General features: G+C 43.1%; 1 protein-coding gene across 2 annotated transcripts in view; it reads left to right on the top strand.

The window, feature by feature from the left end:
* LHX6 (LIM homeobox 6) overlaps positions 1 to 24136 on the top strand; it is a 562516-nt gene that overhangs the window by 10054 nt on the left and 528326 nt on the right. For both annotated transcript variants that reach the window (XM_069609654.1, XM_069609653.1), the window contains exons 2-3: positions 250 to 429; positions 2426 to 2547. In XM_069609654.1, coding sequence (XP_069465755.1) covers positions 250 to 429; positions 2426 to 2547 — 302 coding nt within the window. The remainder of the gene's footprint in view (positions 1 to 249; positions 430 to 2425; positions 2548 to 24136) is intronic.

Here is a 24136-nt window from a genome sequence, read left to right as displayed (position 1 = left end):
CCCTTTTTCAGGCTCTTAATTGATGAAAAGTGGGTCTGTTTATTGCCATGTTTCAGGGTGCGTATTTGCCTGATCCGTTTATTGGCGGGTGGGGGGTATGTTTTGGCGCGCTCCCTTTATTGCTGTCGTTTGGGGACTTGTGCACGCCACTGCGCCCCGCACGTGCAGGAAGCGTGGATGGGGGTATTTTAAATGTGTGACGTGCCGGGCGGCTGCCGAACTTGCTAACTGTGTCGGTGTTCTCCACAGTCCCAGGCTGAAGGGGACCCCCTGGCCAGCAGCGTCGAGAAAGAAGGCCCGCCGTCCCCCAGCCCTCCCTCCAGCCCTTCCATCTGCTCGCCTCCCTCCTCGTCGTCTTCGGTCCCCTCCGCCGGCAAAAACATCTGCTCCAGCTGCGGCCTGGAAATCCTGGACCGATACCTGCTGAAGGTAGGGGTTATTTATTGTGTGTGTCGGGGGAGAGAGTGAGTGTGTGTGTGTGTGTGTGTGTGTGTGTGTGTGGGGGGGGGGGCGGGTGGGGGTGGCGGCATTTTCCTAGCACCTGACCTCTATTGGTGTCTCATTTCATGGGGTTTACTGATGAAGCTGTGTGTCAAGGAACAACGGGACATATATTGTGTGATCTTGGGCAAATCATTTTATCTCTCAAACTTTCTGTACAGATCTGTAGCTCTTAGAAGTCCCACTAAATGTCCGATCTTATATCTGTAAGAGTTGGCACCTTTTTTTAACAAATAAAATATCACTGCAATTCAACTAACTATCGAAACATATTATTTTAAGGCCGTAGCTATTTCTCTAGCCAAGAAAACATGTATTTGACGTACTCGCTTAATAAATACATTCACTTCATGGACACGCCTAGGCGCTTTGAGACGATTACGGCGCAGATCGCAGCAGTATAATTGCCTAATAAAACAGCACCCCATGTAACCATTCCAAAACCTGTAAAACCATTACCCTCCCCACCCCCCAATACACACATCATTGTGCAACAATCAGAAGAGCACTGTGTGTCAGCAACTAAGTTGCGCCAGAGCTTGTGAAAAGGACATGGTTCCTAACAAGAAATGTACACCGTTACGTTCCAATTAATTATAGCACGTTTGTTGTTTTGATGACCAAGCTTAAGTACATAATGAAAGTCAAATGGGTGTCATGTTTGCTGTTGTGCGAGGCTTTTGCACACGCGCACTCGCACATTCGTGGGTATTTACACACACTCTATTCACTCGCAATTCATGTTTCTTATGAACGCACACCATTTGTGCAGAACCCTGCACTGCTGGAATATGACGCTGGGGCTCGTTGGCCGCTGGTAGCTTTTCCGCTCTGCCCCCGGCGCCCATCGGGACTGGGGCGGCCAGGGGCGCAGGTTCAATGGCACGGCTTCTGGGCCAGATTCATAGAAGCGTTTCATAACGGCGCAGTCCCATGGAAAAACGCTTGCAAGTGCGGACACGTGTTGTCCAAGACGTGTCCTGCTGTAGCGGCAGCGTAGCTTCAGATGGAAGGCAGATTGCGCCATGTGCGCATCAATCCGTCTAATGCACAGTGCTCGAAAGCTCACGTCATTTGATCGCAAGGTGGGCCGGATAACAACGCGTTTCCCCAATGGGATGGCACCTTGGAAAACGCTTTGTGAATGCGTGCCTTTGGCCGCCGAAAGGCTCGAGGCTGCTGCGCGCATCTCCGATCGTTTCCTTGCTTTGTGATTGCGCTTTCACACTGCGCCAACTCGCCGGCTTAAAAGCAGCCACGCGCGAATGCAAATCGTGGCCCTTTGCGGCCTTGCCAGAGTCGTGTTATTTATAGGGAAATATACACGGCTTCGCTTCTCGCAATGGAACACGCGTATGCACTAGACACCATACACGGCGCATATTCCGAAGCATACGCAAAGGGCGCCGGCTTCACGGTCCCACACTTCCCAAGGAGGTGTTTTATTGACGGGTCTTTCATTTGCTTTCTAAATGTGATAGATAATTACACCGGTCACATTAGCCTCTAGAAGACCCTGTTGTTTCCCAACGTGATGCCGCTCTCGCTATTGGAGGGTTAATTACGGCCAAATCACCAGGACAAAAATATTACTATTATTAATAATAACAAAACATCCATACCTTTAAAAAAAAAAAAAAAAAACTCAAGCACGATACTAATTAAACACAATTATATCTATGATAACGGTGATTATAAGAACAATGCAAATGGCTACATTTCGTTTTTTTTCTCCACATGATCATACTCATAGTAATGAGGGTACTGATGGTGGTAACCTCACATAGTCTACTGTAAAACGCATAACCGTAATGGTGGTACTGATCTGTGTATTTTTGTAATCGTGCTTTCTAGCGCCGAGCACTGGCTCGCAGGCGTCTGGGCGCTGCACGCGGTGGGTAACAGCGTTTCGTTTGTGCCGCAGGTGAACAGCTTGATCTGGCATGTGCGCTGCCTGGAGTGCTCGGTGTGCCGGACCTCGCTGCGGCAGCACAACAGCTGCTACATCAAGAACAAGGAGATCTTCTGCAAGATGGACTACTTCAGGTGAGGGCCGCGCGCTTCCCCGGGGGGCGGGCGTGGGCGGGCTGCAGCGCCTCCGCGCGCTGGCTGGCTGGCTGGCCCGCGCGCGCAAGATTCCCGGGCCAATCCCGTGGGCCTCAGTCTGGTCTCGCATGTAGCCCCTCGCTTGTTTGTATGTGAGCCCTGGTGTAGGGCCTTTACACCCGTGTTGCCCACCACGCACCCCTGCCCTTTGCTGACGCGTGTATTTGCTCATGACTTGGGTGGCCGTTGAACTTGCTCCATTTATTTTTAAAACCATGCTTCCTTTCAAATTCTGTTTGTGTGTAATGAATTGCACCTGAGCTACAAACGTAGACTGCATATGAATTGGGCTTTTGCCCCCCTGCACGCTTCATACCATGTTTACGATGGCCCGCAATGTCTATTTTAGATTGATCGCGCATTTTAATGGTGCACACTTCAGTGTGCCTTCGAAGTGCGTGTTCGGCTGTGCACTGAATGTGGGCGTCTCTCCTGTGCACTGGAAGGCATCCGCCGGCCCCCGCAGTGCTTCCTGGGTGCAAATAACTCGTGGCCGTTTGTGGAGCCATCGACGAGTGTTCATTGTTGCGAGTCATTATGTGTACTCGATATGCTGTCCAGGCCTCTGTTTATTACACGCCCCGATATTGTTGGAATATTTTGCTGTCCAGACATCTGTTTATTACTGTTGGAATATTTTGCTGTCCAGACATCTGTTTATTACACGCCCCGATATTGTTGGAATATTTTGCTGTCCAGACATCTGTTTATTACACGCCCCGATATTGTTTGAATATTTTGCTGTCCAGACATCTGTTTATTACACGCCCGGATATTGTTGGAATATTTTGCTGTCCAGACATCTGTTTATTACACGCCCTGATATTGTTGGAATATTTTGCTGTCCAGACATCTGTGTATTACACGCCCTGATATTGTTGGAATATTTTGCTGTCCAGGCATCTGTTTATTACACGCCCGGATATTGTTGGAATATTTTGCTGTCCAGGCATCTGTTTATTACACGCCCTGATATTGATACAATATGTGTTCTGTCCAGGCATCTGTTGATGTCATGGGTGTGTATTACAAGCCCGGATATTGAATGGAATATGTTGTGATCTTTGATCATATAACAAACATAATTTTCGGCTGAGGTCAAAGGTGACATTGCCTGCCTCATGCACGTGTCCATCATTTGTGGAATTTTTCCACCAGTCATCAATTGTGTGTGGGCTTTTTTTTTCTTCTGAAATGCCTCTGTGTATCTGTGCATGGTGTGCGGGGTGGGGTGGGGGGAGGGCGTGAGTTTACGTGTCCCGATGCTTGCTGGTTCCCGAAGCCTGCCTGGCCTCCGCTCGGTGTAACTGCATAGTGAGAGTGTCACTTACGCACCGGAAACGCAGAGAAGTCCAGCCCAGTGGCCGGGCCCCTCTAGCGAGGAGCGTTTAGATTGTTAGAAATGTGTGCTGTCCGTGCAGGGCAACGTGGGGGGGGGGGGGGGGAACGAAGCTTTAGGGCAGGGCCGGAGCCGGCCTTCGACGTTGCATGCGTGCGCACATGGAGATTGCGGACAGAGGTCCAACATGCATCTGTCAGGACGGCTGAGGGGTTTGTAAATGTCACCCAGGCTCTCTGATGGACTTATTGCAACACAGCACACGTCACCTGGTATGCATTTTGTGTATTAACTCTTGAAACCATCTAGGGTTCACACTAGTGGGGCGGTCTGCTGACATGCAGCTGAACACGTCATGTAAATGTCTCGGGTGTCCCGTGCTTGCTTTTCTGATGGCACACGTGTCAAAAGCAAGACCTTGCAATTGCCCTTTCAAAATCTATTATGTCACGAACAACATGTCCTTTTGAAACAGCAGAAAACTAATGAATGCCACAGTTTGAAAAATGCATCACGTGTGGTAGATTTAAGTTTTTACATATATGCAGTTAGTGATCTTGTACGAGTGTCTACGTGTTTCAGATTTTAAAAGTGAATTTGGTATGCATAAGCGCTGGGGGTTCAGAAGTGTGCAGCGACCAATGGACATGTGTATACAATGACAGTGCGAGCTGGGTGCGTTTCTTGTGAAGGCGGGACGCACAGTGATTGCTTCAATTGTTGACAAATGTTCCCTGCAAAGGCCTGCTCGCAGTGTGTACCAATGGGCATCTCTTTGCAAGAACACTTGCATAGCGGCTCTGCTGTGTTTTGACCATTGGAAGGGTTTCTCGTTCTTTGTGAACAGTCTAGTTGACCCCCATCGATTGAAATTCCAAGCCACAAGATTTCAGTTTAATTATGGAAAATATTGGTCTCTCGCCCTCTCTCCCCTCTCCCTCTCTCCCCCTCCCTCCTTCCTCCTGCCCTCCATACCTCCCTCCCCTTCCTCTCCCTCCTCCCCTCTCGCCCTCTCTCCACCCTCTCTCTCTCCGTCTCTCCCCCTCTCCCCCTCCTCTCTCCTTTCTTTCTTTCTCCCTCTCTCCCTCTCTCCCCCTCTCTCCCTCTCCCCCTCTCTCCCGTCCCTCCCCCTCCCTCTCACACCTCTCTCCCTCTCTCCTCTCTCTCTCCCCTTCCTCTCCCCCTCCCGCCCTCTCCCCCTCTCCCCCTCTCTCCCTCTCTCTCCCTCCTTTCTCTTCCTCTCTCTCCCCCTCTCCTCTCTCTCTCCTTTCTCTTCCTCTCTCTCCCTCTCTCCCCCTCTCCTCTCTCTCTCTCCCCCCTCTACTCTCTCTCTCTCTCTCTCTCTCTCTCTCTCCTTTCTCCCCCCTCTCCCCTCTCTCTCCCTCCTTTCTCTTCCTCTCTCTCCCCCTCTCCTCTCTCTCTCCTTTCTCTTCCTCTCTCTCCCTCTCTCCCCCTCTCCTCTCTCTCTCCCCCCCTCTACCTCTCTCTCTCTCTCTCTCTCTCTCTCTCTCTCTCTCTCTCTCTCTCTCTCTCTCCTTTCTCCCCCCTCTCCCCTCTCTCCCCCCCTCTCCCCTCTCTCCCCCTCTCCTCTCTCTCCCTCTCCGCACTTACGCACCAGTAGACCGGGCAACATCACCCTTGCTGCCTTGCATGGCAGCTGCTTGGACTAGTGAAGGGGGGGGGGGGGTCTCCGCGCTCTAACCGGCAAAGCGTGATACCACTCTTCCCATTTGGGGCTCTGCTCCGCTTAAGTATTTCGAAATATTGAAAACAATATGATTACATTACTCGCACAATTGGATTATACAAGATCAGGTGCGGATGCATGTTCGGCAATGTCTGTTTATTGTTTTACAAAAGTATCTCTTCATGCAGAGGTTGCGCATATGCCAGCCCTGCTGCGTAACAGCCTTTCCAAGTTCGCGGCACACGCGGCCTAGCAACACAGCGACTATAGGAGCCTATGCATGTCACAGCTCTGTGTCTTTTTCCCCAAGCCCAAGTCATGGTCTCTAGAAAAAGTAGAGCTGAGCTAGAGCTGAGCGGAAGATGGTGGGCTGGGGGGGGGGGGGTGCTCCATTCAGAAAGGAAACTAAGGGTGGAGGCTTCCAGCACCCCAGACGGCTCCCCATATGACGAAAGGAAAGGAGAGCACCGCTGTTATGAGTGCACTCAATCCGATCGCCTACACCCACACGCAGGGGTGTTGCTAGGTCTGGAAAAGACCCGGGGCTAAGCTGATGTCGGAACTGTTGGGACTGCGGGCTAGCTAGTCTTTTGGCTGTAGCTCCTGAGATTCTATTCGGGGCTACAACCAAAAGACCAGGGGCTATTGCCCCCTTAGCCCCCCCCTAGCAACGCCGCTGCCCACACGTGTGTGTATGTATGACACGCTGCAGGCGAGGAGGATTGATGCCTGAGCACTGGGAGGGAGGGGGCGATGCACACGCACACCCTCTGTTTGCAAAATCGGATGCCCATTTTTTATTGTTTTGGGGTTAAATGGCATTTGTTTACGGTGGTGATTTGCTATGCCCATGTCACCGTCACGTGCATCCATGCTACCCATGTGGGTTTCATCAGCGCTTACATGGCTGGCATGGGGCACGCGGACGGAAGGGAGGCCCCGCCGTGTTCCTGCAGTCGGCAGGGCAGCCTCTAGTCATTGTGGTGTGTTCACGGTTTCATGTTTTGATGTCTAGAATCGTGACTGCAATGGGTATTTATCCGGACAGTTCAAAGGTCACCACTGTAGGTAGTCTGTTTGTTTATTTTATTTGTTTGTTTTATTTGTATGGCGCACCAAACCGGAAGGTAGCTGCGCGCAAGCGGTACCTGATTACTTTAAACTTAACTTTAAGCTTAAGTTACAGAATGCAAGATACAAGAATAGGATAGACAGAGTGTGGCAGTGGCAGAAATGCGAGGTACATACAGAAATAATGGCTCCAAAATTGCAGTCAACCGAGTTATCAACAGGTAGTCAATCTATTACATGATACTAAGTACAGTAGTGGGGTACAATGACGTTAGATGGCATTGCTTCTCAGCCAGGTCAAGGCATTGCGTCTGAAACTGAAGTAAGGTTGATCCACTCGAAGTGCAAGTGGGAGTGCCTTCCAAGTCTGCGCCGCCTTGACGGGGAAACTACTGCCTCCAGATTTTATTAAATTAAATCTAGGTATGTTGAGGAAGAAGGCGTTACTAGTCCTGGAAGGACGGGTGGACGTTTTCCTGACTCTTCTATCCGCGAGATAAGGAGGTGCCGCTTTGTGAAGGCATTTCAATGTTAGTGAGACTCTTTAAAGCAAGGATTCTGTCATTAATTGATAGCCAGTGGTTTTGTCTCCTTAGCTCTGATGTATGCTCTCTAGTTTGAATATTTAGAGACGTTCTAAGAGCATTATTCTATAAGATTTGAATTTTATTCAAAATGTACTTGCACCAATGTAGGGGGCATTGTAGTAATCCAATTTCGAGAGTATACGGGCGTTTGCTAGGGTAATGCAGCTTGTTTTAGGAAGGTCCTACAAGCCCTGATTATTTGGAATTTTTTGTCTTTATTTCAAAACTTATATTCCCCGCTATGACCCTCTTATGAAAACCTACAGTTTGAGATTGGTTGTCCTTTTACATTCTAAAACGAATATTCAGGTGAGGTTAAATAATGAGGGGCGCCTCTGGAAGGAAATCAAGACGGGCAGTGGCTTGAGGCAGGGGTGCATTCTGGCCCCTTGCCTCTTTAACCCGTATCTGTCTGAATTGGAGGAAGAGATCATGCCTACGGCCTTTGCCTCTCCGAGAATAGCTCCGCTTGACGGCTTATGAGGAAATTATGTTTGACTGTAACCAATTGGGTTTTGCAGAATTGAATCGCTGCATTCGTCATCTCTGCTAAGAATTATTTTTTAGCCATCAACTCAGAAAAAGCAAAGATTATGGATTTTATTAGTTTGAAAAAAACTGAACAATATTTCTTGGTGTTTAGATAGTCAAAATTTGCAAGTATCAGACAGTTTTATTTCGGGTTCCCGGTTTTTAATGAACCCTCGAAGGTGAGGCTAATGGAATACTTGAAAAATGAGGCAGAGTGCCTTAGCTCTCGGATGCGCCTCATAAACCGGAAACCTGGGACATTCTCGGTCAAGTTACTAGTGCTTTTTTATGTGGTTAAATTGGTCCAAAAACTACTGTATGGTTTGGAGTTGATGCATTAATGGGTGGCTGAGAAATTGGATTGCCTGGAAGCCATAGTTTGGAGGAAAGCATTGAATATTCTGAACTGTGTGCCAATACAATGTATGAGATGTGATTTGGGCTTCAATTCCCTCCGAGCTAGGCGTGATTGGAAATATCTATCTTTAATGTGGATATTTCTAGACCCGATGGAAAACTCTCTATAGGAGGAGGATATGGGGGTCCTTTTATAAAAGGGCAGTAATCGAACTCTGATACAATTCATGGAGCTCTGTATTGGGATTGTATAGAAACCGGGTTATTCACTGGAAGATATTCCATTAAAATGAATGTTGATTTAAAAAAAGCCCTGTTGGTTATGGATTGGAGTGAAAAGTTAAAGAAGTTACACATTTGTTCTTCCATGGAACATCCTGGATATGAACACAAAAGGTAGGCCCCCTTCCGAAATACTAAAGTCTGTTTCCGAACAGTTCCGTTTAAACATTCTTTTAACAAGCGAAGTTTTAATTGGGAGGAGATTAATACCAAAGGGATTTATAAATTGTAGATTTTGTAAAGAAACCAATAGCGTGGAGACACTAAAGCACCTTGTGGTAATATGTCCAAAGCTGCACTTTAAATGAATGTTACGTTTTAGACACCTTATTTATAGTCCTGATTTGATAGATTGTGATGTTTTATGGTCTTAATTATTGTGTGGTCACTCAAACAATGGATTTCTTTTACGGTTGTTAACTCTGCAAATGCCATACATTTACGTGAAGATGGTTTGAGTATTTTACATGTAATATTGCCCTGGGGTGATATGCATCATTTATTGAGGAGATTGTTTTTCCTTCTTTCAGGATCTGCATTTGTTTCCTTTTGTTCAATTTTAGATGACGGAAAGGTATATATATATTTTTTATATATGAGGGTTCGTAGCACTATATAAATGCTGAATTATTATGTAATATTGTAAAGGTGTGATATTTACCATAATACAATGAATACAAAAAAACCTATAAATATGTCTGGACCCTCTTATCAATCCTTATGATGATACATAAATACAACTTTGATACCCGTATCACAACAAAATGCACCTCTTCGATACTTTTAGCAAGACCTATATGCATCTATAAAATCCACATAACAAAACACTTATCCCCATATGCACTCCTTATCACAGAACATTTAATCAGCTTTATGGTCCCCCTTTGAAAACATCATATTCAAACGTCTATGAACCTCTGCAAACCATATAACAAAACATGCAAGAAACTCTGGTCCTCATATCAACACTTATATCCACCTATACAGTCTTCATGTTCAAAAAGACATGCACCGATTAAAACATATTGCCACCTTGACTATATTCCTATCCAAATATATGTGTACATCTTCAACCTATACAGCAAGACACACGTGCCCTTCTCAACATCTTGTGTGAATGCAACATACATGAAACACTGAGATTTATAATAAAGTCTTTCTTTGGGGATTTCCTATTTCATGGGATTATTTCAAGGGCTTCTTCTCAGCATCTTAAGCTAAAAAAAAGTATGATGTCCATTTAGGATTCATTGGAATGCGCTAACTGAAAATATAGAGCACCAATTTGACTCCTCATAGGAATGTCATCAAAAAGTCTGTTTGGGTATCCTGTTATGGGAAAACGTATGCAAAATTGAGTAACTTCATGACAAGTCATTTTGAGGCTAAAGAGATTATGAAATTCAGGCCATCGTTCCTTACAGTCAAGGATATTCATGAAGCTATATGCAGAAATAAGCCCTCTATGGCGTCTGGCCCTGATCATATTGTACCTATTATGAAGCATGACCCTGATTTATAGCCGTCCATTCTGTTTCAACTATTTCACGAAATTGTTACCAATTTAGATATTCCATGATCTTGGCCTTCTTAATACATGATAACCATATTTAAAAAGTGGGAGGCACCCAAACCAGATAATTATTGTCTCATTGCCATCTTAGACGCCTCAAGCAAGGTTTTTACATCCCTTTAGCTATGGGAATGGGATGATAAATTGAACCTACTTTGTAAGTTCCAAGTAGGCTTTTGCAAAAAACTCAATTCTGGCTCACCTGCTGTCAATGGGCAAAAAGAAATCGAGCCTTACGATCTATATAACCAGCATGGATCTATAATACGTTTGAATGTGTTCTACAAGGACATTTGTGGGCTAAACTTAATAATTGTGGCATTCCTGATGTATTAGTTAATCTTCTTTCAATGCTATATGAAAACACCACAGTGAGAATTCGACCTGAAAATCATGACCACCTTACAAGACCATTTGACACATATGTTGGCCTTGGGCAAGGCTGCATTATAGCTCTGATACTCTTTAATTTGTACATATCGGACATCAACATACTGTGGGACACCCAAAATGTCTTTTCAGTAAAAATGGGCATTCTGAGTCTGCACTGGTGGATGAGTTGCTTCTATTTGATCTTACTCCCATTGGCCTCCAACGAAAACTAACCAAGCTTACATCTTATGCCATTGATAACAATCTTTTGATCAATGGTTCCAATCCAGAGGTTATTATTTTCTCAAAAGAAGTGGCCAAAACAATGTACTGGTTTGTTGGGGGATTTCAAACTGGAAATAATTAGATCTATTAGATTTTTGGGTATCACCATTTCCAATGGTACATCAATTAAAGAAATTGGAGAGCGACTAAGAGCTAGAATGCTTACTTTGGCTGCACAATTTATGAGTTTATTTGAGCCTTGTCGATTTGTGTTTTTATCTTAATAGCCTACAGGGAATTATTTGGAGAGAAAAAACATAGGTCATTCCTTGTCCATCCCCAACTGCGCTATTGGACACTAGCTAGGGTTGAAGTCTCTGAACTCTATTGTAAGCTGGTAAAAATCGAGTTTCTATGCAAAAATGATTGTTCCACCGTCTAAATTGCTATTTTAATATTTTAATCGAGCTCTAGCAGACCGATATATATAGACATTTACTAGATGATCTCCTGGAAAACACTGTCTCTGATAAAGAAGAACGAGCCAATAGTCCCAAAAAGACAAAAAGGATACTTTTATGAGGTGGACTGGACAGAAACAATTTCGCTAGCTATATACTGAATACTCTAGATTTGTAAGAAAGCAAGCTAGTCTACCTAAGTACATTTCTTTCCTTCCATTCAATTATGCGAGAGCTCAATATATTAAATTAAAACTGAACCCTCTGACCAAGCCGGAGAAACCCTATGGGCTCGTTTGATGGGAGGAGAGAACATCTCAATGTTATTAGCACTTTATCAATTCTTGAGTCTTCTGAAGGAACTTTTTAAATCGTGATTTGTTTTTATACTATACATTTTATAACAAGCATTGTTAAAATGTATTCTATTAATATGCAGAATGCTTGTGATTTTATTTTGTTTTTTTCCTTTTTTGTTTCCCTTTTCTTCTTGATAGTGGATGAAACTATGTATATTGGGCTCGGTTTTTATTCTGCTATCGTCCTATGTAATCTTGTTTGTACTTGTGTAAGGTTTTAATTTATTTAACCAAATCACAATAATACAATCAAAAAAATGGTACACAACAGGTCCGGACATTAGCATCCCAGATCAGACCACACTAATTTCTTTGTTCACACCTGGAGAAGGGACCCATGGTATGGCATTGATCCAAATGTGTTTATTTTACTGTGCATCTATATGGTGTGGTCCTGGCCAGGAGGAAGACCACTTTACCTAGCTCGTAACCCCAATTGCTCAGTGTGTTCATTGGCTGAGGAACTGAAAGGCCTACCTACTTAGAATTTTCATTGTTTGATTTCCACACTAAACAGGGCAGATTCTCGAAAGGAAAGCAGCAGGTCTACTCCCTTGAGCTGAGTGAGTAACACGAGTAAACTGCACCAGATTTATGAAGGGAAAGAGCAGTGTGAGTTACTTGCATTTTCCGCCACCTTTGTGCATTGGCTCAGAGACTTGAAAATAATTGCCACTTATCTTTTTTGTGACTCCAGTGGAGTTTACTCACCTGCACGTTCATCATCGAAAGTAGAGTTAGACACTCCTTTTGCTTTTATAAATTCTCCCTGTAGAGTGTAAAACCATCGCTATCAAAACACTCCTGATTTATCTGCTATGATTGGGAGTGCTGTTACAAGAGTTGCTAATTGGCTGCTAACTGGTTGGTCTTTAGAGCCATTCTGAAACTTTGCAATCCTCTAGTTTACTACGAATGAGCGCATTAGGGGGTTCCACAATGCAGACCCGGCAAGTGAACATGTTCTGCCCGGCATTGTCTACTTTAAGGACCTGCATCCTGTGGCCCTCCAGATATTTTTGGCTACCACTTTCGTGATCCCTTATTGACTGTGCATCTAGGGATTAAGGGAGTTCTACTACGAAACATCTGGAGAGCCAAATGTTTCAGACCCCTGATCTAGTTCTTGCATGGAAATGTCAGGCTTTCCTGCGTTGTCGACCTGCTGCTCTGTGCAGGCATACGCTACTTGGTCTGTTTTTGTAGGTATCTGGATACTTTGTGCATAGCTACTGTATTTTCCATCTGATACGTGAGCTCCTTTATGCCAGCATACTTTTTTCTGTAAATGGAGCCTTGCACTAACAAATTTGACATCGCTATTTTGATCAGTTGAGGTCACTAGAGAAAAAAGACAGACTTTACAAAACCATGCTTGCTGTCCTTTCTCAAATGTCATTTATGAAATGCAGTTCCCACGTGGACTCCGTTGAACAGAAATAACAGGTAAGTAAATTCCCTCGGTAATGACAGTATAAGTCAATGGGCTTCCACTATCTGTCTTTGCCCTAAAGTATATCACACAAAATAGATAGTATTTGTTTTGTTAAAACTATTTATTCCTTGGTCTAAGTCCCTATTGATTGCTCTCTGGCCCTGTGTGTGAATATCTCATGCCCCCGTAATGTAGTACACCCATGCCTGGTTGGCGATGATGTGCCGCCTACAAGAAGTATAGAGATGCTTGCCCTCAACTCTCACTACTTTCCTCAGTCTAGGTGATTAGGTGCACACTTCGTGGGGGTCGGTGTCTTTTGTTTATTGTTACCGCCTCAAGTCTATGTGTCTTATAGTTAAGAAATGTGTTTTGGCCGAATGGTCAAAAGACAACTTTAAAAAGTTTTCTATCAATCAGTAATATAACTTTATACTGTTTAAGTAGAATTAAAATGATGTATTTTACTTACTCGAGCCCTCTCCTCAAGCGTATGTAGGGTCTCGGAGTTGTGGTCATCAGCCTATCAACTCTAAAAATAGTCAACCGGTTTCAGCGGTCCTTGTGACTAGCCGCCTTCTTCAGGACGGAGAATCTTGCATTCTCATTAACAACATGATATCTTCAAATGTCTCCACATCTTGGAGGGTTTTGAGAGGTTCTTTGGGTTACCCATGGGCGTTTTTGCTTTTGTCCCGATCCCTGTTGGGTTACAAAAATAGACAGAAGGGGATTGTCCCTACATACGCTTGAGGAGAGGGCTCGAGTAACTAAAATACATCATTTTAATCCTATCTAAACAGTATAAAGTATTATTACTGATTGATAGAAAACTTTTTAAAGTTGTTTTTTGACCATTCGGCCAAAACACATTTCTAAGACACATAGACTGGAGGCGGTAACAATAAACAAAAAACACTGACACCCCATGAAGTGTGCACCTAATGACCTAGACTGAGGAAAGTAGTGAGAGAGTTGAGGCCAAGGATCTCTATACCTTTTGTAGGCTGCACATCATTGCCAACCAGGCATGGGTGTACTACATTACGGAGGCATGAGATATTCACACACAGGGCCAGAGAGCATTCCCTCACCTGCATTTAAAAACAATTGTTGCTGCTTCATTAGTTGAATATTATTTGGAACATAGCCATAGATGTGATAACGAGAAAGAGGGGTCTTGGTCGAAAAGATAAAGGCTGACTGTAGAGGAAAAGAGAATGACAAGGCTTCACAGATGCTGGATCTTTACACAGAACACTATTAGTCATGGATTAAATCGACCCATAGAATGGAATTTAGAAAGCCTGCCATGGAAGCCGAACAGTTCTCTTTTGCTATGATGATAATCCTATCATATTAAAAGATGACGTCTAAAACATGTGATTCCATGACATTGGTTTCTGACCTTTCAGTAGTCAATAGTTATACAGCACATACTTCGAATTATTTAAGAAATGTTTGTCGATGCAGCTTCACAGTCAGCATAACATATATGCTCACCTGTTTTAAAACCATGAACTACAGGGCCTAACTATTGGATTTAAATTTTGAATCATTTTCTGATTAGGACACATTTGGTTTATGTTCTGGCCTTAACACTAGTAAAAAAGTATACACTACATCCCCCGAGTTAGAACACTTAACCACTTGCCTTTTTAAATATTGAACCATTTGTGTACCAGTTCTTGACTTTATTGAACTTATTCATTCAAGGATAACCAATGGTTTCTCTTTACAAATACACCCGCGGATTGGGATGAATCTGTTAAGCGTTCATGGTCTCATCAGAGGGTACGCTTCCATTAACAGCCTTAACGAACAACCTGCTTTGTTGGTATTTCATGATTTGTTTAGGAATCGTCATTATGGCATCATACATAACATCAAGACATCCAAATGCAGACCAGTTCTCGAGTCCTACATGCTTTTAAAGAGCTTCTTTGTCAAACTCCCGCGCAATGCTCTATTGACCTACTGTGGCATATGCTGGTGGTTATTTCATGGCTCTTAGTAATTTCCTCAGTTAATGGACTCTTGTGTTCCACAATAGGAAGGGCTCATTCTGACTAGACTGTTGTCCTTGTTTGTCTTTTGTTACCCAAGAGCTAATTTCGCAATTTGAGCATTTCTCATTGCAACGTATATTTTTTGTTTGCTTTCATGCTTCTAAGTTTGTTTGGCTTTTTTAGCAAGTTTTATTTTACACTTAGTATGACACTTATTAACAAGGTATTTTGGTTTGATTTTACATTTGCTTTCATGCTTCTAAGTTTGCTACGGCGTCTTTTTAGCACTCAACATTATGCTCAATGTAGGTCTATTACAAGGCGCTTATCAATTTGATTTATATGGAACTACCATTTTTTGAAATGAGTTTGAATGACATTATAGATACCCAGGAAGAGGGAGTTCAATAGGACATTGTTAATGTTTGTTGCCCAGTTTGGTGATGCTTTTTATATTCATTACCATACAGTGTTGGAAGTTTGGTCTTCCACACATGTCCTTGCTGCCATACGAAGGAGACGGTTAACATTGTTGTTTGAATTTAAGGGACATTTTCAGTATGTTGTTTCTATCTGAAAAATGAGAATCGTAATCTAGTTAGTTTTGTCCTGTTTGTTTCCTCCTTTTGTTTATTTTTCTTTCTGTCTCCATGTTGTAGGATTTGTATTTGATTTGATTTTGATTTGAGTGTTTATTTATACAGCGCCTATACACAATGTGTTTCAAAGCGCTTCAGGGAGGGAACATGGGAAAATACAGTTACATTCTTACAAGTCTTTGAAACAGTTCAGAATGTGAAAAATAACTGTCCTAATCAGCCTGGGGGTCATGCAGACACTCACAGGGAACTGGCGATGTGGTGTACCGTGGTGGACAGGGGCAGACAGGGCCTTTGTCGTGGGCCTTAGTAGGTTGCCGGCTCCAGCCTTCTAGTTGTGCTGATTGGGCTATCAAGGCCCAGTCAGCCAATAAGGGAGGGGAGTGCAGGCCTGGCAATGGAGCCTTAGCAAGGCAAAGAAGGTAACAGCCATCTTGGAAGGTTTGTAAAACAATGAAGTCCAATTGCAGATAACTGCAGAAATATGCGGAAAGTCTCAAGTCTGATGAAAAGATGGAAAAAAGGTTGCTGTTTAAAGTATCAGCAGCCCGCCAGCAGCAGAATCGATTTTTCATTGATGGCGTAAGATGATGTCCCTGATGAAGGACTCTTGGGGTCCAAAATGCATTGAACAATACCTCTCTCGTCTCGCAATTAAACACATCATTTTATTAAGCCAATTACAAAGCATTATTTTTGGATGATAGTGGTGAATTTAAATGTGCAACTGAGCCGAACGATGAGTTGGCAGACTTTCTCGAAGACGAGTTCCTGATTTGGGACATCCCCACCTTGATTCTCCCAAAGCCAAAGAGACATTACAAGTATGCCTTGGAAACAGCCAAGATATTATTTCGAATGGGAGTCTGGGCTTGCAATAGTCAGCTGACGGGCGATATTCCTCAGTCTTATACGTACAAAAGAGGTGTTCACAAGAGCCACATAGACTGCATCCTAATAGACTCTCAGGTTCAGACTGACCTGTGTCTATCACAGTACCCTTATCACTCTCCCACTCCTCACCTGATGTTTCTGCACTGGCTTCTGAAGGCTCGTCTGATGAAGTCTCAACAGGTTTCTCTCTCCAGATGCTCAGGTTCCTCTTCTTCGCCGTCTTGCCTTTTTGTTTGAAGAGAAAGGGCCGGGCTCCTACGGAGGCCACTTTGCCAGTGAGGCGATAAGCCCGGCAGAGGGGACTCTGGGGAGCCGACCCCAAGCTAGCCAAAAGCCGCAGCAGAAAAACCCTGGATAGATGACGATGAGTGGGTTAGTTCGTTCATGAGTTTTCACAATCCTTCTTGGAATAGACTTGGAGTTAGTTATGTATTCACAATCCTTCTTGGAATACACTTGTAGTTGGAGACAGTATTCCCAGTCCTCCTTTGGAATACAGTTGACACTTGTGGGAACTACGTTACCAAGTTCTGCCTTCAATCCCTTGGACTGACTGGAATCTAAGGCTCCGCCGAGGGACTTGAGTGAAACACCAGGCTGAGATGCAGTAAAGAACCGCAAAATGCCTATAACTCAGTGAGACTTCCTGAGTATAGACAGCTGTGCACAGGCACGAGTGTGAGAAGTCGCGCTGTGCCGTGAATGACACAAGGGGCGTGCACCGAACGCTGAAAGGGCAGCACGGTGGTCAACATGAAAGGGAAACACAGAAGGAAGGGCAAAAATTCTGAGAGGAGCGCAGAGGTTGGAAAAAAAGGCACAAGGAAAGGAATACCACGTGGAGTGAGGAGAAAAGGCCAAAGGAAGACCACAGGAGTAAACACAGGACGGGAGCAACAACTAGCGTTTACAGAAATGAAAACATTTGCAACGCCTGACGGTTAATTATAGCCTCTGTTACACCGAGGGCTAGACCGTCAATTCCAGGTGAATGAATAGGAACAGATCAGTCCTTCTTCCATTTCTTCCACCTTTCCCACAGGCTCCACGAGCGCTTCATGACCTAGACCTACCACATTGGAAGCTACTCAATCTGCATGTTGACTGTATAAGTGAAAGCAACCATTATCCAGTTGCCATCAGCTGAATAACCCTTATCGGTTAGAGGAGATCTACCACCAACAACAGGCGGAGGTTCATCTGGGAAAGAGTCGAGTCCAACAATATTATTCCATTGATCTTCTCTAAAATCCTCCCTCTACTTGAGGTAGTTCTTTGCCATACTAGAGCAAGCAACCATATATTATGGGATTCTAATGTGACCATAACTAGGACTCTGTTTAGTCGTCTTACTTGGCCCTGCAAAACAGTAGTCCCTGGGGGCACAAAGAAAAGTAATAGCGGATGGTTTGATCATGAGTGCAGGTTAAAAAAAGGAGAAATATCATTAGCATTAACATCGAATCAGCTCCAATCCCAAGAGGCCATCCCAAGAATCAGAAAAGTGTGTGTGTGTTGTTTTTTATTAGTTCATGAGTAACTTCACTTTTTGACTTGGAATGTGAGGGGAGTTGATTGCGCTTCAAAGAAAAACTAAATCTTCATAAAGTTATGGAGAACGAGGGTGGATGCTGCTTTCTTGCAAGAGACCCACGTGTTAGTGTGATTAGAACATGTTGCTAAATTCGAGATACACTCGGGTGCTGTTGAGCTACTATACTACCACATCAAAGGGTGTGTTTATTCTATTCTGGAACAGATTAAATGTTGTGGTTGAGAAATTATTAAAGATTTAGCTGATATTATCCTAGATAATATTAATTTCACTGTTGGTTCGATTTATGGTTTGTGTGCACATGGTATTGCTTTTTTAGGAATTTGGCTTTGGAGCTGCGGCACATGGGTGGCGACCGCATGATTTTGGGTGGTGACTTAATTTGCTTACTAAGTGATAGATTGGATCAGTGGACATCTTGTAGATACTCAGGGCACAAAGTAACGAATGGTCTGACGAGTATGATTGAAAGCTATGATATGGTGGATGTCTAGAGGGTTAAGTTTCCTAATGCTAGGGATTTTACTTTTCATTCACCAGTACATGATTCCTACACAAGGTTGGACTATTTATTTGTATCTAATACGTTGCTTGATGGGGTGACTGGTGTGGCATGCTAGTGTCCGTCTGAAGTTTACTATCCTGAAAATTAGTCCAGGTTACAGAAGATGGAGATTGAATACATATATTTTGAAGGATGTAGCCATTGAGTGGGGCTTAGGAAATTATATTGATACGTTCTTCCTTGAGAATCTATATACTGCGGACATCAGTGTTGTGTGCGATTGCTTTAAGGCCACAGTGAAGGGGAGCTTATAAGTCAGACTGATCATCTTCGCTATTGGCTAGGAAACGCAGGGGTTATTCACATCGATCTGTTATTAAGAATATAGTGGGTGCTGATGGTGTGTCATTTTTTGACTAATGGAGAGATCTGTAGGTGCTTAAAGTTGTATTATGAGTTCCTTTACTCTGAAACTGTATTTCCTGCACAAGATGAATTGGACTCGTACTTCAGGAAGAGTGACCTGCCTGTATTATCGGAGGCCAATTGTTTAATGCCGGAAGGGAGGGTTTTACAGACAGAAATTGCTGCAGCTATTACTCAGTTGCAGGTGGACAAGTCGCCTGGCCTAGACTGGGTGCCTGTAGTGTTTTATCAATCTTTTTCTGACATGTTTTCTCTGATATTGTGTTAAGCATTACATTTTTTGTTGGCGAGAGGAGAATCGTGCGCAACCATGAAGGACGTTTTCATTACATTGATCCCCAAGCCGGGCAAAGACCATGCCAAATGTGAAAATTATCACCCAATTTCCTGGCTGAATGTTGATATGAACATTCTTGTGAAGTACTATGCAAATAGGTTGGGTGGCTTTATTGGAGAGTTGATTCACACTTCTCAGTGTGGATTTACTAGTCAACGGTATGGATATGATAATATTAGGGCCCTTATTAATGTGATTGGAAACAGGTATGACCCAAATTCGAAAGCAGCGTTTATTTTTTTGGGAGATGCAGAGAAAGCCTTCAATAGGGTTAATTGGCACTTTCTGAGATTTACTTTGAAGAGGATGGGTTTTGGTGATGATTTTCTGAGTATGGTTGATTGCCTACATAATGGTGCTCCAGCCAGGATCTTGGCTAATGGTAATATTTCTGAGGCTTTTAAGTTGTGTAGAGGCACGAGATAGTTGTCCTTTGTCGCTTCTTTTCAATATTGCCTTACAGTCGCTAGTAATGCTTATTCATCAGGATATGTGTCTTCAAGAATTGAAGATGGGGCCTGTTGAAATTAAGGTGTTGGTGTATGCAGATGATTTAGTGGTTGCGCTTTCGCAACCTCAGGTGCCCGGTCCACTTCTGAGGAACATCTGGCCATAAGATTATTTGGTCGAAATGTGAAATGTTCCCGTCATCAGACAACTGTTCTATGAATAATTTTGAAGGATAGACTTGTAAGTGGCCGGATGAGAGAGTCACTTACTTGGGGATTACTTTGGTAATGGATTTGAGAAAGATTGTTGAGGTTAATGTGGAGAGAGTGATTTCTATTATAAGAGAAGATGTTAAGTGGAGGAATATTTCTTTGGCTATATGGGGGAAGATTAGTGCGTTAAAGATGACATTATTACTAAAAGTGTTGTACATTATTCAGTCATTGCATTTACCTTTCCCGAAACAGTTGCTGAATAAGATAGATAAAGTTTTCAAAGATTTTTTATGGGGAATAAAAAAACGAAACCAATTCCTCAATATGTCTTAGCTCATAGGGGGGGGGGTGGATATCCAGATCTGGGTAAGTATTATAGGTGCTTTGGCCTTAAGAAGGCTGCATTGCGTTTTGCACAGAATGATGCAAATCCACCAATTTGGGGGACTACAGATACGTGGGCAATATCTCCCTTTCAGCTTGCAAGTGTTTATTCTATGTGTAAAATGCCAAGAGTAACAAAATGTTGTACTGGAAGAGCTGGGTGGTGAAGGGTATAGTGTGTGTATAGGTGATGTTTTTGAAGCGGATTAGTTTGTTTGTTTTGAGAGATGGCGGGTGCAGTATGGACTGCCCAGTAGGGACAGAAAGAGGTTTGAAGAATTTAAGTCCTTATTGTGCCAAAGGATAGATATGTCTAATATCCCATTTGCTGATGGGCCAGGACTCATTCAGATCTATGACTGCCCACCCAGAATGCTGTTGACTTTTCGGTCGGAGGTTGCTGATGGTTGGGAACGTTTGAGGTTGAAATCGTCTGCCGAGTTGAACTGTGAGTTGTCACACTTTGAGCAGGAAAATATGTCTAAACAGGTGACCATGGTGCGGTTGGATCTTAAATGAATGTTGATCAGACAACATTTTTTTAATGTAGTTTGTATTGGACTATGGAGAGAAAGCAGTTGTCAGGTCTCCAGGATGATGATCTTTGCTGGCATTGTGGGGACAGAGGAGGGACCCTACACATGTTATGGAGTGTTCAAGGGTTGCGTTGTTTTGGAGGGAAGGCCTTAACTGACCTGATCTGGTTGTGAATGCAGAGGGTCTGAGGTCTGAGCTGTCATACCATTGGTGGTTGCACAGAATCAAATACTAAGAGAATGAATAATGAGGAAAAAGCCACACATAGATACCTGGCTGGCTGAGTGAGTTGGTTGTATTGTTCACACATGAAAAGGTGATATGTAGAAAAAGTGTGCTCTGTGGTCTATGCTAATACCTGGGCACTTTAACAAATTATATGAGTAACTCTGACAGCGTATTGTGTTATGGCTCTTGGCTATGTGATTGTGCATGACTGGTTTAGATTCTTGTGTTTTTTTTATGTGTTTTGTTTGGGGTGCGGTTGTTTCTGTAATGCATTGAAGTTGTTGAATTGTAGCTCTCGTGCCTTTTACTATGATTTCTGTCATGTTGCAGTGAATTGCATGGAGTTTATTCTACTATTTGCTACTTGTTTCTTGGAAATTAAAATCAAGTTTAAAAAAAGAGAGTATAAAAAGCCGATAAAAAGGAAAAAGGACAGTGTTTTATTGGACATTTGGGAGAAGTTACACGAGACGGTTAGGAAAAAGGATCAAAAGGCCTTTTGGCAGATTGCCTATATGGGAGACTCGAAGGATTGTGAACCTTTTGAGGCCGAAATTGCGGTGAACCAGTGGTATATATATTTTGCCTCCCTATATTGTGAAGATTGGGCGGGAATTCAGTGATACAACATCAGTCACCACAGACATGTCCAATGGTGCTTATCTGGAATTCACCATAAAGGAGATAGAAGCTGCTCTGAGGTCACAACATGTGGGCAAATCCCATGGGCCGCATATGATACCAGTTGACCTATATAAAGCAGAGCCGAAAGTATGGACGGCCCATTTCCAAATCATAATGAACCTCTTCTGTAAGCTAGAGTCCTGTATATCTAGACACAAGCAGTGATTGGCCACATTTATAAGGTGTGCAGGGGGTGGGGGAATTTCCCAGGCAACTATAGACCTATATCTCTATTGGACACTTCAAGACAAACTGTATTAGTGACCTACAAGCAGGCTTCAAAAGGGGTGTTCACACCATAGATCAGGCATTCAGACTAGGCATTTTGATTCGAAAATGTTCACCTTCTCTCACGAATGCTATTTCTCTTATTCACCTGAAAACAGCTTTTGATGGCATCCTCAGTGCAGACCTTTGGAGGACCCTGGGAAGTAAGAATATTAAAAAAAATAGTTCAATAGTTACTTATTCAGTGGGATAATTTATGATATTCAAATGGATGTTTCAGGGTAACATGAGTAGATTTTGGGTGCGGGCTGCAACTCTGGCACTCAAAGATGCTGCCTTGACAGAACATTGTATAATATCCTAAAATAGTGGACAGTCCCGTCCCCTGCACTCCCTTTTATACTGAACAAGGTCAGTAAAAACTTAATTGAGTTATCAGTACATTTTCATTATTACAGAAAGTTGATTAGGAATACGAATAACAAAGTATCCATACATATTTGTATTTTAATAAGCAACAAAATATAAAGTGGGCTCTACACGTTTCGGCTTCAACTCCTCGTCAGTAGCCAATTTCTCTGTGGGAATATGTCTTCAAACTACAAGAAGTATCTCAAGAGCAAGTGAAGTGATTACTAGATTGTATGAGATGGTAATGGCTTAAGTTGGAAAGGAATTGACACATTTGAGATTGGATTGGGAAACAGAGCTGGGAGCCCAAATGGAGGATGGGATGTGAGAGCGGGCCCTGGGATACCATAAGAAAGTATCTAGGAATGCCAGATTTTAGCAAATACAGCTGTACGTAACGCATAGAGCGTATATGACCCCGCTGAGGATATCTAAATTCAGGAATGCTGGGAGACAGGCGTGCCCTAAGTGCGATGAGGAGAATGCTGATATGACACACATGTTTTGGTCATGCCCAGTGGTCGAGTGTTTCTGGAGAGAAGTCGCACAAAAGCTAGCAGAGAAAGGGGTCATGCTCGCCATAGACACAGCCTGGGCCTGCCTGTTGGGAGGGTTTCCTAGGCCACGAAAACTGAAGCATGTTGGGAAACTGAAAGACTTGACGTACATGCTTGCAAAGCGAAGGATAGCTATGGGATGGAAAAAGTGTCATAAGCCACAGGTGGAGGTGTGGTGGAAAGAATTACAGAAATGGTCGGAGGCTGAAACGGTGGTATGGCAGGTTGTTGGTTGTATTGAAAACTAATAAAATTCTTCTCTTTGGATAAATACAGAAATGCAGTTCCTTAAATTTCTCAAATTGTCTCCCCACCTAAGAGTAGGACAATATTAAAGATAATGTGAATCTAGTATTATGCTAAGATTGAATTGCTTCTGGATGTAACTATAAATATGAAGTGGGTTGCCTACCTCTTAATAGGAGGAAGAATCTCGTTCCGCAGTCTAAATCATCAGTCAATTAAATTCAGGGCGCAGCATTAGAACAGTTACCTCAATTATCTGCAATAAATGTGACAGTACTTAGACGATTCTCTATCTATGGTGAATACATTCCAGAAATAATCTAGATATATAGTCACTCACCCACCATCTTCGTGATGAGAAAACAATTCAGGGTTGTTCATTCAGTTAAAAAGATTCTTTAAACTATAGGAGAAGAATACCATTAGTTGAGTGGTCAGGCATTGACTGACTAACCTAATAATTGTGAGTATAAAATACTCTATATAATACATTAGTCTCACTTTAGTGAAACCTGAACTTTAATATGGACCTATTATCTGTGATTCTGGAGGGATGTTTACTGAGAATACGGCTGTAGCGAATAATCCATACTGGAATGTTCATCCACAGCATGAATCTGTAAGAGAGGTGTACATACCCCTTAGTATTTGAGCATATATTGGCCAAATGTACTCGTGTTTAAAAAATAAAATGGGAATCTAACTTTGTAATCATTTAGGTATTACTCTTCTTCTCCAAATTCAACGGCATTCTGAAGTCTTGAAGCAGTCACACTAGGGACTCAAAATGGCTGACTATTATATAACGTAACCCGACAGGTTCACGCATTGGCATGATGACATCACTGGTTGCTGTTAATAGGAATTCTGTTTTAAACTCCTATTACTAGCAAGTGTATTAAAGTAACATACATATAGAACAGTTAACATGATTCATTCTACTCTGGGTGAAAAATTGTCCTTGATGTTTTAATGAGCAAGTCAA

This window comes from Ambystoma mexicanum, chromosome 8 (genome assembly GCF_040938575.1).
Source record: "Ambystoma mexicanum isolate Mex_15411 chromosome 8, UKY_AmexF1_1, whole genome shotgun sequence".
Classification (NCBI taxonomy): Eukaryota; Metazoa; Chordata; class Amphibia; order Caudata; family Ambystomatidae; genus Ambystoma; species Ambystoma mexicanum.
Note: the sequence above shows the minus strand (reverse complement) of the source record. Positions and strands in the feature narration are given on the sequence as shown.